General features: G+C 63.8%; 1 protein-coding gene across 1 annotated transcript; it reads left to right on the top strand.

Annotated features, from left to right (window-relative positions):
- The first annotated feature begins 7,733 nt into the window (after positions 1-7,733).
- On the top strand, positions 7,734-9,680 carry LOC122418624 (translation initiation factor IF-2-like). The gene has a single exon (XM_043432898.1). The coding sequence runs from the start codon at positions 7,734-7,736 to the stop codon at positions 9,678-9,680; it is 1,947 nt and encodes a 648-aa protein (XP_043288833.1).
- The last annotated feature ends 3,887 nt before the right edge of the window (positions 9,681-13,567 follow it).

Below are 13,567 nucleotides of genomic sequence, written 5' to 3'. Positions count from 1 at the left end.
AGTCAGAGGCCCCGGGGCCTTCGGGATCGCAGCAGACCCCCCCTTCTGGGGAGGTAGTGGTGCTGTCAGCGCTTGCGTCGTGCGCTCGACCTGAGGCCTCGTGGGAAACCGTTCGGCGGAAGAAGACGAAGTCGAAGAAGAAGGGCGTAGCGAGGCCTGAGCAGCGTTCGCGCTCGGCCCCGCGTCAGACGCCTGCGGGACCAGCCGCTGTAGCGGCAGCACCGGCCCCGGCGACGGTGGAACTTCAGGTTCCGTCAACCGCGTTCGGAGGCGAGGGTCCCTTGAGGCTTATGAGCGTGAAGGAGCTGGTGGCTCGGGCGGAGATTTTGGCGGGGGAAGTCCGGGAGCATTCGAAGGACCCGGCCAATAGAGTGAGCAAAGGTGTAGCCTCTTACATCGAGGAGAGACTGTCGGGCGTAATGTCACTCCTCGTTGCGGCAGCGGGGAAAGTAGAGGGCCTTGCAGGTGAGTGTGCGGGGCTGCGCTTCGCACACGATGCGCTAGTGCGGCAGGTAGGGTCGGGAGTGGGTAATGGAGTTGCGGACCGACGTCCTGCGGCTCCCACAGGACCAGCGCGACCGAAAACTTTCGCGGATGCGGTGGGCAGGGTGTCCGCCCAGGCGGCCGAGCCCCGGCCGGTGGAGCCGCGCGCCCTGCCCCAACGCCGGATTGTCCGGCAAAAGCCACCGCGAATTCCTCAGCATGCGGTAGTCGTGAGGGCGGCAGAGGGGTCGATGAAGTCGACAGAAATTAGGGAGCGTCTGAAGACGCTGGTTAATCCCGGGGCGGCTTCGGTTTGTGTGACGGGTCTACGAACGGTACGTGACGGGGTTCTTGTGGAAACCCAGACGGAGGAAGGTCTCGAGTTCTTCCGGGCGAGTGAGGCCATCCGCCAGGGTGGTTTAAAGGTGGTGGCGCCAGAGGCACCAAGGAAGAGCGTGGCGAAATTTTCGGTGCCGGGAGAGGAGACGGAGGAGACTGTCTTCACCGCCCTCCGGACCCAGAGCGCCCCGGGGATGAACGAAGAAGAGTTCCGCGAGGCTGTTCGGCTCGCGAAGAGATTCAGAGGGAGACACTCGGTTCCGGGTGTGTCAATCTGGGTGTTGGAGGCCACACCTGAGGTCGCGACAGCGCTCGTGACAAAACAGCGCGTTCTTCTGGGCTGGCACTCGTGCCCAGTCCAGGACTACATCGAGGCGGACCGGTGCTTCCGGTGCCTTGGTCTCGGCCACGCGGCGGCGTTCTGTCGGATGCGGACGCTGACGTGTGGCTGGTGCGCGGGTCAGGGCCACTCAGCGGCGGCGTGCCCGAATAAGGAGGCTCCACCCTGCTGTGTCAACTGCAGGGAGGCGGGCCTCGGGGCTACCCACAGGGCGCTGGATGGGGCGTGCCCGTTCTATAGGAACGCGATCGCCGAGGGACGGAACGCGGCGATGGAGGAGCGGGCCCGCCAGGTGGCCCCGGTAGGTTCCGCCTCGAGCCAACCAAATGGCTGATCGGCCTCTCCCTGAGCGCGGCGCCGGTGGGTTGGGGGACCAGGAGCCAGTTGGGCTCCGTGTCCTCCAGCTGAACTGCCGGCGGTCCCGAGGGGTGATGGCCGAGCTCGGCCAGGTCCTCGTTGAGGGCCGCTACGCTGCCGCCCTGCTGCAAGAGCCCTATCTGCGGCGGGGGGGTGTCGTCGCGGGGCTCCCGGCCTGGATGCGGGTTTTTCAGAGCGGCGACGGTAAGTCGGCCGTGGTCCTCTCGGACGCGACGCTCGACGCCACGGTGGTGACCGTGCCTGGCGGTGAAGGGGGTGCTACGGTGTGGGTTCGCGGTGTTTTTGGTACTATGTACCTATGCTCCGTGTACTGCCGCCACGGGGCGCCGCTCGACAGCTACTTCCAGTATCTGGAATGGGTTTTTACCCACCTGCGAGAGGCTCCCGTGATGGCAGGCATGGATGCGAATGCCGTGTCCCGCCTGTGGCACTCCAAGAATCGCATGAGAGGGGCCGAGAACGAGGTGCGGGGTGGGGAGTTCGAGAACTTCATAGTCGCTTGCGACTTGGAGGTCCTGAATGAACCGTCCCGTGAGTTCACGTTCGACGGGCCTGCGGGTAGGTCGGATGTCGACTTCACTCTGGCGAAGGGTGTTGACCGCGTGTACCGGACAAGGTGGGGAATCCTGCCGGGTCTGTTGCACTCGGACCACAACGCGATTTGTGTGACCCTTCTTCGGAGAGACGGAGACGCCGATCTTCCGCTGCCTGTATACAGGTGGCGGACCGCCGGTGTGAACTGGGGCGCCTATGGCGCCGCCTTGGGGCAGGCTGCGGCGGGCGTTGACGGGGAGGCACTCGCGGCGGGCGGGCCTGTCGCCTTCGCTGAGGCGGTCACGGCCTTGATTCAAGGCGTGAACGACTCTCGGCTGGAGGCGGCGGGCACGGGGCCGCGAAAGAGATCCCGCTGGTGGTGCCGGGAGCTGACCTCGGCGAGGAGGCTCGCGAGGCGGGGCAGGGTGGCCCTGCAGCGATCGCGGAGGCGAGAGGATCCTCCAGAGGACCAGGCGGCGCTCCGGGGTGCCTATAGAGAGCTGTACCGGAGCTACCATCGCCTGGTCCTCGAAAAGAAGGAAGGGGATTGGCGAGCCTTCGTGGGCGAGGTGGGCAACGCGGATCCCTGGGGAACCGTCTATAGGATACTCAGGGGCCGGCGGGGCCCAGTCGACATCGGCGGCGTGAGGGTCGGAGGGGCGCTTGCAACCTCATGGGAAGCAAGTGCCAGGGCGCTTTTGAAGCGCTTCTTCCCGAGGCTTCCCGAGCGGGAGCCCCGAGAGGAGGTTATCCACCCAGTGCCTGATCCTCCTGCCCCCATAACGCCGGTAGAGATGAACCTCGCCCTGAGAAGGATGAAGCCGAACAGCGCGCCTGGACCGGACGGGATCACCGTCAGGATGGTCCGGGCGCTGACTGCGTACGCCCCGAACCTGACCCTGGCCATGTACAACGGCTGCTTGGAAGCTGGAGTGTTCCCACCCCAGTGGAAAAGCGCCCGCGTCGTGGCCATTCTCAAGGGTCCCGAGAAGCCGCCTGACGAGGCTGGGTCGTATCGACCGATCAGCCTCCTTTCGGTGCTGAGCAAGTTGCTGGAGAAGATCTTGGTCCGGAGGTTGGAGGCGAGAGAGGTTCACTCCCTCTCGGACCGGCAGTATGGCTTCAGAGCTGGAAGGAGCACCGAGGACGCGTGGCACCTGGCCATGAGGGTGGTTCAGGAGTCTCCCCAGAAATACACACTCGGAACGTTTGTGGATTTTAGGGGAGCCTTCGACCACCTGAGCTGGGACACGATCCTCGGGATCCTGGGCGCCGCTGGATGTCCCGAATGGGGTGTCTGGCGGAGCTTTTTCAGCGGCCGACAGGCGTTTATGGCTTCTCGGTTTGGTCGTGTTGAGCTGGACGTCGTTCGGGGCTGCCCGCAGGGGTCGATGTCGGGGCCTATTCTCTGGAATCTGGCTCTGGACCCCCTGTTGCGGCGGCTCCGTGACGAGGAGATCGAGGTTGTCGCTTATGCCGATGACACGCTCCTGATCTCCTCGGGGGACACACGCCGGAGTGTAGAGGCTCGAGCGACGCAGTCCCTCGAGATGGTGAGGGAGTGGGGTGTCAGTGCCACGGTCGAAATCTCTAGGGATAAGACCGTGACCATGGTGCTCAGCGGAAGTTTCGCGGGCAACAGGCACCCCAGAGTCCTCCTGGACGGGGACGCCGTGCCGTACAGGGAGGAGGTCCGGTACCTGGGGATACTCGTAGGCGAGCGGCTAACTTTTTGGCCGCACCTGCGGGAGATCCGGGAAAAGATCACCTCCCTGGTGTATCAACTGCGGCGAGTGATGCGGCGGGACTGGGGCCTCCGGCGTCGGACCATCGGGTCCTGGTACCGGGGGCTCTTCGTCCCGTGCGCGATGTACGGCGCCTCCGTTTGGGGGGGCTTTGTGAGGGCAAGAGCGACGGCACGCGTCCTGCTCAACAGGGCCCAGCGTCCGGTCCTCCTCGCCGCGCTATCAGTATGCCGCACCGACTCTACGGAGGCGATGACGGTGCTGATGGGGGAGCTCCCATGGGACTTGGAGGCGAAAAACTCCGAGGCGGGGTATTTCCTCCGTCAAGGAGTGCCCGTCCCATGGACGTTCCCCGGGGCGAATGGGGAGGAGTTGCCGGGTACGAGGGCCCGGGCGTGCGAGGCCGCGTGGGCCGAATGGCGAGAGCGCTGGCGGGAATGCGAGAAGGGCGGGACGACTCGTCTCTTCATTCCCGATCCAGAAGGGCCCGCTGAGCTCCTGAGGGGGAGTTGCTTCGGCCTCCCCACGGGGTATTTGCTCACCGGACACGGGTCGCTGAACGAGTTTCTCTTTAGAAGAGGACTCCAAGCGACCCCGATGTGTCCGTGTGGCGAGGCTGAGGAGACTTCTCCTCATGTCCTGCTGGACTGCCGGTTGTACGACGAGCGGAGAGACTTGGCTGCTATGGGTGTCCGGCAGGACGACGATGGTGCCTGGGAACTTCAAAGGTTCGCCAGCTCCCCCGAGAATTTCCAGGCGCTGAGGAGCTTCGCGGGCTGGGCTTTCGACAAGAGGCCCCGCGCCGGCGAAGGCGAGTAGGCAGGGACGATTCGCGGAGTTTACGCAGGGGAGGAGGCAGAAAGCCTGGTGCAAGTTGCCCGGTGCTGATTCTGCAGCCTTTCGGGTCTGGCGCACCCGCGTACCCGAGCTGGCCGACCGCTGCCTGGCTGGTTTAGAGCCTTATGCGGAGTGGGCCGAGTAGGCCCGCGAGTGTCCGACCAATGACATGCAAGATTGGTACCGCGGGGGCCGGGGAGCCCTGTGATGACCCCGTCATCGCACCCCGGCCGTAATGGAGTTGGATTCGCGGGGGCAGTGGTTAACGCGTGTGAGTTGCGCAACATCTCAACTCGGGTGCGGCCCTGCACAGGCCGTAGGGAGGTTGGAAAGTACTCCCCCCTTTTTGCCAAGGGGCCGGTCCGGGCTAAACCACCGGGCAGGAATTGGTAGCTGCCTCGGTTCTGGCACGGTGCATAACGCGCGTGCAAGGATCCGGGGTGGTGCGCTGGTTGGGCGTGATCCCAACCCCACGCACTTGGGTGCCGTGTCGTATGCCGACAGGCGGAGACGGCACGTTAAATACAAAAGGTCGACGTATGACGAAGAACCATAATTTCCGTTAGATATCGTCAACGCAAGCATGAGCGAGCTACGTGAAATCTCTCGGTCGGTGGACGCCCGGTGGTGCGGGCGTCGCACGACCGACGAAAAATTTCGCCCAATTTCAAGGTATCTGGGCACGTAACTGCGCAGTTTCCCCGACGTACGCCATCGAGGGAACGAACGTCGTCGGGAGACGTAGCGAAACTCGTCTCGTAGGGTCTAACGGGGAAACGAGAAATCCTCGGTCGGTGGACGCCCCGTGCGGGCGTCGCACGACCGACGAAAAATAGTCAGCACAATTATAGAGTCCCTGGGTACAAAACCGCGATGCTTCGTCTACGTATGCTATCGGGAGAAAGGCGAATTTGGGATCGTCCGAATATCTCGAAAGTTGCGTATCTTGTGAGTGTACTCGTCCACGTGTGCGTAACATTTGGATTAACGAAATTCCCACTGTCCCTATCTCCACTCGGGTGGGTGGTGTAGACCACATGGCACTCACCCTTAAAGCTCGCGGGGTCGTCTACGACCTTTGCGAACAGTGTCGGGTCAGCTGCAAAGCAAAGTAGCGGGCTCGCGTTCATTCGTCGATATGTGGGAGGGGGTTAGCGCTGAGCGCCCTCGACCGTGACTCGTCCGATGCATAGCATCATGGTCGTGGAGGGAGCTCCACCAACACGAGTAGACTTGTCTATCCTCACGAAAGTGAGGTGAAGGTGTGCGGAGGTCCTGTTCAGCTCGATAGGTGTGTCTGCCCGTCCCTACTCTGAGCTGCAGGATCTGTCGGTGAACGGTATGTTGATAAGCGGGTTTCGCAGGGGAGGATCCAGGCGTCTTCGTGACCCGGTCCTTTCGGGCTTGGCGCTCCCGCGCACCCGAGCTGGCGTTGCCACCGCCTGGCTGGCTAGGAGCCTAAAGTGGAAGTAGGTCATGCTATGGCCTGCGAGTGTCTGACCAATGACATGCAAGATTGGGACCATGGGGACCGGGAAGCCCCTTCGGCGACTTCAGTCGTCGTTGCCCGGTCAGATGGGTTTGGCCTCGTGGGGGCAGTTGGTAGCGAGCGTGTGAGTTGCGCTAAAAATCAGCTCGGGAGCGGTCCCTCCTTAGGCCGTAGGGAGGTCCTAGAAAGTACTCCCCGCCTTACCAAGGTGTCTGCTCGGGCTAGCCCCCGAAAGGAAAATTGGGAGCCACGTGTGGCGCGCTGATACGGCGTATCCGGACCCCTCGCACTTGGGTGCCGTGTCGTAAGCCGACAGGCGGAGACGGCACGTTAAATACAACAGGTAGACGTATGTCCCTATCTCCGACGACGAAGAACCATAATTTCCGTTAGATATCGTCAACGCAAGCATGAGCGAGCTACGTGAAATCTCTCGGTCGGTGGACGCCCGGTGGTGCGGGCGTCGCACGACCGACGAAAAATTTCGCCCAATTTCAAGGTATCTGGGCACGTAACTGCGCAGTTTCCCCGACGTACGCCATCGAGGGAACGAACGTCGTCGGGAGACGTAGCGAAACTCGGCTCGTAGGGTCTAACGGGGAAACGAGAAATCCTCGGTCGGTGGACGCCCCGTGCGGGCGTCGCACGACCGACGAAAAATAGTCAGCACAATTACAGAGTCCCTGGGCACAAAACCGCGATGCTTCGTCTACGTAGGATATCGGGAGAAAGGCGAATTTGGGATCGTCCGAATATCTCGAAAGTTGCGTATCTTGTGAGTGTACTCGTCGCTCTTGACGCGTGTTGCGGTCGAACGGGTAAACGGCGGGCTTGGATACTCGCTCGAATCTTGAGTGCAATCCCACCGGATCGTCCACGTGTGCGTAACATTTGGATTAACGAAATTCCCACTGTCCCTATCTCCCCCCCCCGATGTGTTGCCACCTTGTCGATGGTGGTGGGGCTTCGTGTTCCAATGATCCGTCCGGGCCGAGCGGCTTAGCCGTGCGGGCCGGCGGGGAGGTTCCAACTAAGAGCAACACAAACCCTTGGGTTCGGGTGCCCTTTCGGGGTCCTCCGGCCGTCCCCCCTTTGGTGTCTCTGGCGAATGCGGCGAGGGTACAACGGGAAACCTGGGAGGCCCCCTCGGATGGGGGGTCTCGCACGCCCAGGGGCCGCGCGGTCGTACCGGGGCCCGACTCGGGAGTCCCTACCCGGGTGGGCTGCCCCGTATCAACGCGTGTAAAAAGCTCGTGTCGCCCCTGCAGGACCTGGTGGCTCCAGGGTGTGGGCCTGCAGGGGGGCCGGGTGTTGTCTCCGTCGAGGCCACGCCGCAGCAAGCCGTGGACGCCGTGGGGGGGACCGCGGTCGGTGGTTCTCTTTGGGGTGTTCGAGCCCTTGGCCATAAGCCCTGGATGACGGTCTTGGTTGGGCCCGGCTGACCCTGTCCCTATGGGGCATGGTTGGTTAGGGACCGGCTGGGGCCAGCATTCCGGGTTGGGCAGCGGGTGTGGATGAGTTTTGGGCTGTGTGAGTTGGGTGTTTGAGCTGGGGATCCTCCGAAAAAGCCCCAAAAACCTTTATGATTATGTCCGGAATCAATAAAGACGAAAAGGTGCGCACGGACACTGGGTTGCCCACGACCCAACCATCGGGAGATAGAGGAGGTAGTGCTGGAGGTGGCGTTGACACCTCGCACGTGAACGAAGCGTCGGCGGCGAGCAGGACCAGTTCTATGGGTCCTCCTGCTTCGCCAGGAATGAAGAGAACGGCAGTCCGTTCAGAGGGTGAGTCGGCTGGCGGCTCGTCAGCAGCTGAGTCCTGCGTCTCAGCGGGTCGGCCAGGCCCAGCGTCTTCGAAGGGCCCGTCGATCAGGGCGAAGAAGGCGCCAGCAAGGAAGAGGCAGGCGTTTCGTGGTGTATCGGCGTCGCACCGACCGTGCTCGCAGTCTGATGGGGCTGTCTCCGATGCGAGCGTGTCGGAAGCCGGTATGGACGCAGACGGTAGTGAGACGGAGACCCCGTGGCCTTCAGGACCGCAGCAGCCCCGCCCTTCTGGCGAGGCAGAGGTTGTCCCAGCCCCGGCCTCGGATGCTCGGCCTAATGCCACGTGGGAGACCGTTCGGCGAAAGAAGGCGTCGAAAAAGAAGAAGGGCGGAGCGAGGCCTGAGCAGCGTTCGCGCTCGGCCCCGCGTCAGACGCCAGCTGGACCAGCTGCTCCAGCGGCAGCGCCGGCCCCGACGACGGTGGAGCTTCAAGTTCCGTCAACCGCGTTCGGTGGCGAGGGTCCCGTGAGAAAGGTCAACGTGACGGAGCTGGTAGCCCGGGCAGAGCAGCTTGCGAAAGAGGTCCGGGACTTTACGAAAGACCCGGCGAATCGGATAAATAAGAGCGTCGCTTCGTTTATCGAGGACAGGTTTTCGGGGGTCCTATCCCTCCTTGTAGCGGCTACGGGAAAGATAGAGGGACTAAGGGGGGAGTGCTTCGGCTTGCGATTTGCGCACGGTGCGCTGTTGCGGCGGGTCGGCGCACCTGCGGGTAGCGGCCGCCAGGACCCGCGCCCTGAGGCGATCGCGGCGCCAGCGGCGCCCGCGGCACCCGGGCGTGCGAGGACTTTCGCTGAGGCTGCCGGCGGAGCGTTGCCACCTCCGGGGGGAGCGGTGCCCCGGCCGGTGGAGCCGGGGGCTTTCCCTCGACGACGCCCGGTGCGGCGGGAGCCGCGGGTCCCTGAGCACGCTGTGCTCATTAAAGCGGCGGAGGGGCCAATGGAGCCGGCCCAGGTTAAAGAGAGGTTGAAAACGCTGGTCAACCCAGGGTCGGCTTCGGTTTGTGTAGTCGGGGTCAGAACCGTACGAGGTGGAGTGTTGGTCGAAACGAGCAAGGAAGAAGAGCTGAACTTCTTCCGCGAGAGCGAGGCCATCCGCCAGGGAGGCCTCACTGTTTCGGTTCCGGAGGCTCCCAGGAAGGCCATCGGGGTTATGGCGATACCTGCTGAGGAAACGGAGGAGACGGTCTTGACCGCGCTCCAGGTCCAGACCGCCCCGAGTATGAGTCAGGAGGACTTCCGCCAGGCCGTCAGAATAGCGCGAAGGTTCCGAGCGAGGCAGGCGGGGCCACGGGCGCCAAGAACGTCCAACTGGGTGTTGGAGGCCACCCCGGAGGTGGCGAACAGACTGGTGACGAAGGGTCGTGTACTCCTTGGGTGGACCTCATGTGTGGTCCGGGACTACGTGGACGCCGACCGCTGTTTCCGGTGCCTTGGGTTCGGTCACTCGGCGGTGTCCTGTAGAAAGCGAGCGCTAACTTGCGCTTGGTGTGCGGGGGATGGACACCCCGCGGCGACGTGCCCAGCTAGGGAGGCGCCTCCTTGCTGTATCAACTGCAGGGAGGCGGGCTTCGAGGCCGCCCATAGGGCGTTAGATGGGGCGTGCCCGTTCTACCGGGACGCGATCGCCCAAGGGCGAAATGCGGCTATGGAGGAGCGGGCCCGCCTGCGGCCTCAGTTGGGTCCCGCCTCGAGCAGCAGGAATGGCTGACCGACCTCCCCCTGGTCGTGGCGATGGTGGATTGGGGGACCAGGAGCCGGTTGGGCTCCGTGTCCTCCAGCTGAACTGCCGCCGGTCCCGAGGGGTGATGGCCGAGCTCGGCCAGGTCCTCGTTGAGGGCCGCTACGCCGCCGCCCTGCTGCAAGAGCCTTATCTGCGGCGGGGGGGGGGGGGGGGTCGTCGCGGGACTCCCGGCCTGGATGCGGGTATTTCAGAGCGGTGACGGAAAGTCGGCCGTGGTCCTTTCGGATGCGACGCTCGACGCCACGGTAGTGACCGTGCCCCGCGGTGAAGGGGGTGCTACGGTGTGGGTTCGCGGTGTTTTTGGTACTATGTACCTATGCTCCGTGTACTGCCGCCACGGGGCGCCGCTCGACAGCTATTTCCAGTATCTGGAATGGGTTTTTACCCAGCTGCGAGAGGCTCCCGTGATGGCAGGCATGGATGCGAACGCCGTGTCCCGCCTGTGGCACTCCAAGAACCGCATGAGAGGGGCCGAGAACGAGGCGCGGGGTGGGGAGTTCGAGAACTTCATAGTCGCTTGCGACTTGGAGGTCCTGAACGAGCCGTCCCGCGAGTTCACGTTCGACGGGCCTGCGGGTAGGTCGGATGTCGACGTCACTCTGGCGAAGGGTGTTGACCGCGTGTACCGGACGAGGTGGGAAATCCTGCCGAATCTGGTGCACTCGGACCACAACGCGATTTGTGTGACCCTTCTTCGGAGAGACGGAGACGCCGATCTTCCGCTGCCTGTATACAGGTGGCGGACCGCCGGCGTGGACTGGGGCGCTTATGGCGCCGCCTTGGGACAGGCAGCGGCGGGCGTCGACCGCGAGGCACTCGCGGCGGGCGGGCCTGTCGCCTTCGCTGAGGCGGTCACGGCCTTGATTCAAGGCGTGAACGACTCTCGGCTGGAGGCGGCGGGCACGGGGCCGCGAAAGAGATCCCGCTGGTGGTGCCGGGAGCTGACCTCGGCGAGGAGGCTCGCGAGGCGGGGCAGGGTGGCCCTGCAGCGGTCAAGGCGGCGTGAGGACCCTCCAGAGGACCAGGCGGCGCTCCGGGTGGCCTACAGGGGGCTGTACCGGAGTTATCACCGCCTGGTCCTCGAGAAAAAGGAGGGAGATTGGCGAGCGTTTGTGGGCGAGGTGGGCAACGCGGACCCCTGGGGAGCCGTATATCGGATCCTCCGGGGTCGGCGGGGTCCGGTCGACATCGGCGGCGTGAGGGTCGGGGGGGCGCTTGCAACCTCATGGGAAGCAAGCGCCAGGGCACTTCTGGATCACTTCTTCCCGCGGCGTCCCGAACCCCGGGAGGAGGTGGTCCATCGGGTTCCTGATCCCCCTGCCCCCATAACGCCGGTGGAGATGAACCTCGCCCTGGGGAGGATGAGGGTAAACAGCGCGCCTGGACCGGACGGTATCACCGTCAAAATGGTCCGGGCGCTGGCGACGTACGCCCCGAACTTGACCTTGGCCATGTACAACGGCTGCCTGGAAGCTGGAGTGTTCCCACCCCAGTGGAAAAGCGCCCGCGTCGTGGCCATACTCAAAGGTCCCGAGAGGCCGCCCGGCGAGGCCGGGTCGTATCGGCCGATCAGTCTCCTCCCGGCTCTTGGCAAGCTGCTGGAGAAGATCCTGGTCCGGAGGTTGGAGGCAAGAGAGGTTCACTCCCTCTCGGACCGGCAGTTCGGCTTTAGGGCTGGAAGGAGTACCGAGGACGCGTGGCACCTGGCTATGAGGGTGGTTCGTGAGTCCCCCTATAAATACACACTCGGAACGTTTGTGGATTTTAAGGGGGCCTTCGATCACCTGAGCTGGGACACGATCCTTGGGATTCTGGGCGCCGCCGGATGTCCCGAATTGGGTGTCTGGCGGAGCTTCTTCAGCGGTCGGCGGGCATTCATGGCCTCTCGGTTTGGTCGTGTTGAGCTGGACGTCGTTCGGGGCTGCCCTCAGGGATCAATGTCCGGGCCTATTCTCTGGAATCTGGCTCTGGACCCCTTGTTGCGGCGGCTCCGTAACGAGGAGATCGAGGTCGTCGCCTATGCCGACGACACGCTCCTGATCTCCTCGGGGGACACGCGTCGGAGCGTAGAGACTCGAGCGACCCAGTCCCTCGAGATGGTGAGGGAGTGGGGTGTCAATGCCACGGTCGAAATCTCCAGGGATAAGACCGTGAGCATGGTGCTCAGCGGAACTTTCGCGGGCAACAGGCACCCCTGTGTCCTCCTGGACGGGGGCGCCGTGCCGTACAGGGAGGAGGTCCGGTACCTGGGGATACTCGTGGGTGAGCGGCTTACTTTTTGGCCCCACCTGCGGGAGATCCGGGAAAGGATCACCTCCCTGGTGTATCAACTTCGGCGAGTGATGCGGCGGGACTGGGGCCTTCGGCGTCGGACCATCGGGTCCTGGTACCGGGGGCTCTTCGTCCCGTGCGCGATGTACGGCGCCTCCGTCTGGGGGGGCTTTGTGAGGGCGAGAGCGACGGCGCGCGTCTTGCTCAACAGGGCCCAGCGCCCGGTCCTCCTCGCCGCGCTATCGGTGTGCCGCACCGTCTCTACGGAGGCGATGACGGTGCTGATGGAGGAGCTTCCATGGGACTTGGAGGCGAAATACTCCGAGGCGGGGTATTTCCTCCGCCAAGGAGTGCCCGTCCCGTGGACGATCCCCGGAGCGAATGGGGAGGAGGTGCCGGGTACGAGGGCCCGGGCGTGCGAGGGCGTGTGGGCCGAATGGCGAGAGCGCTGGCGGGAGTGCGAGAGGGGCGGGACGACGCGCCTCTTCATTCCCGACCCAGCAGGGCCCGCGGAGCACCTGAGGGGGAGTTGCTTCGGCCTCCCGACGGGGTATTTGCTCACCGGACACGGGTCGCTGAACGAGTTTCTCTTTAGAAGAGGACTCCAGGCGTCCCCAATGTGTTCGTGTGGTGAGGCGGAGGAAACTTCTCCTCATGTCCTGCTGGACTGCCCGTTGTACGAGGAACGGAGGGATTTGGTGGTCTTGGGCGTCCGGCAGGGCGAAGATGGTGCCTGGGATACTCGCGGGGTTGCCTCCTCTCCCGAGAGTTTCCGGGCCCTAAGGAGCTTCGCGGGCTGGGCCTTCGACAGGAGGCCCCGCGCCGGCGAAGGGGAATAGATGGGGATTTGGTAGGGAGTCTACGCAGGGAAGGAGACAGGAAGCCCGGTGCAAGTTGCCCGGTGCCTACCCTGGAGCCTTTCGGGTCTGGCGCACCCGCGTACCCGAGCTGGCCGACCGCTGCCTGGCTGGTTTAGAGCCTTATGCGGAGTGGGCCGAGTAGGCCTGCGAGTGTCCGACCAATGACATGCAAGACTGGTACCGCGGGGGCCGGGGAGCCCTGTGATGGCTTAGGTCATCGCACCCCGGCCGCAATGAGGTAGGATTCGCGGGGGCAGTGGTTAACGCGTGTGAGTTGCGCAACATCTCAATTCGGGTGCGGCCCTGCACAGGCCGTAGGGAGGTTGGAAAGTACTCCCCCCTTTTGCCAAGGGGCCGGTCCGGGCTAAGCCACCGGGCAGGAATTGGTAGCTGTCTCGGTTCTGGCACGGTGCATAACGCGCGTGCAAGGATCCGGGGCGGTGCGCTGGTTGGGCGTGATCCCAACCCCACGCACTTGGGTGCCGTGTCGTATGCCGACAGGCGGAGACGGCACGTTAAATACAACAGGTCGACGTATGTCCCTATCTCCGACGACGAAGAACCATAATTTCCGTTAGATATCGTCAACGCAAGCATGAGCGAGCTACGTGAAATCTCTCGGTCGGTGGACGCCCGGTGGTGCGGGCGTCGCACGACCGACGAAAAATTTCGCCCAATTTCAAGGTATCTGGGCACGTAACTGCGCAGTTTCCCCGACGTACG

The sequence above is a fragment of the Venturia canescens genome, unplaced genomic scaffold (assembly GCF_019457755.1).
Source record: "Venturia canescens isolate UGA unplaced genomic scaffold, ASM1945775v1 PGA_scaffold_15__1_contigs__length_3012046, whole genome shotgun sequence".
NCBI lineage: Eukaryota > Metazoa > Arthropoda > Insecta > Hymenoptera > Ichneumonidae > Venturia > Venturia canescens.
The sequence above is the reverse complement of the archived record's forward strand: the minus strand, read 5'-3'. Positions and strand labels throughout refer to the sequence as shown.

Excerpts from the sequence above, each read along its gene's own strand:
- LOC122418624 (XM_043432898.1), top strand. The coding sequence starts at position 7,734 with ATGTCCGGAATCAATAAAGACGAAAAGGTGCGCACGGACACTGGGTTG.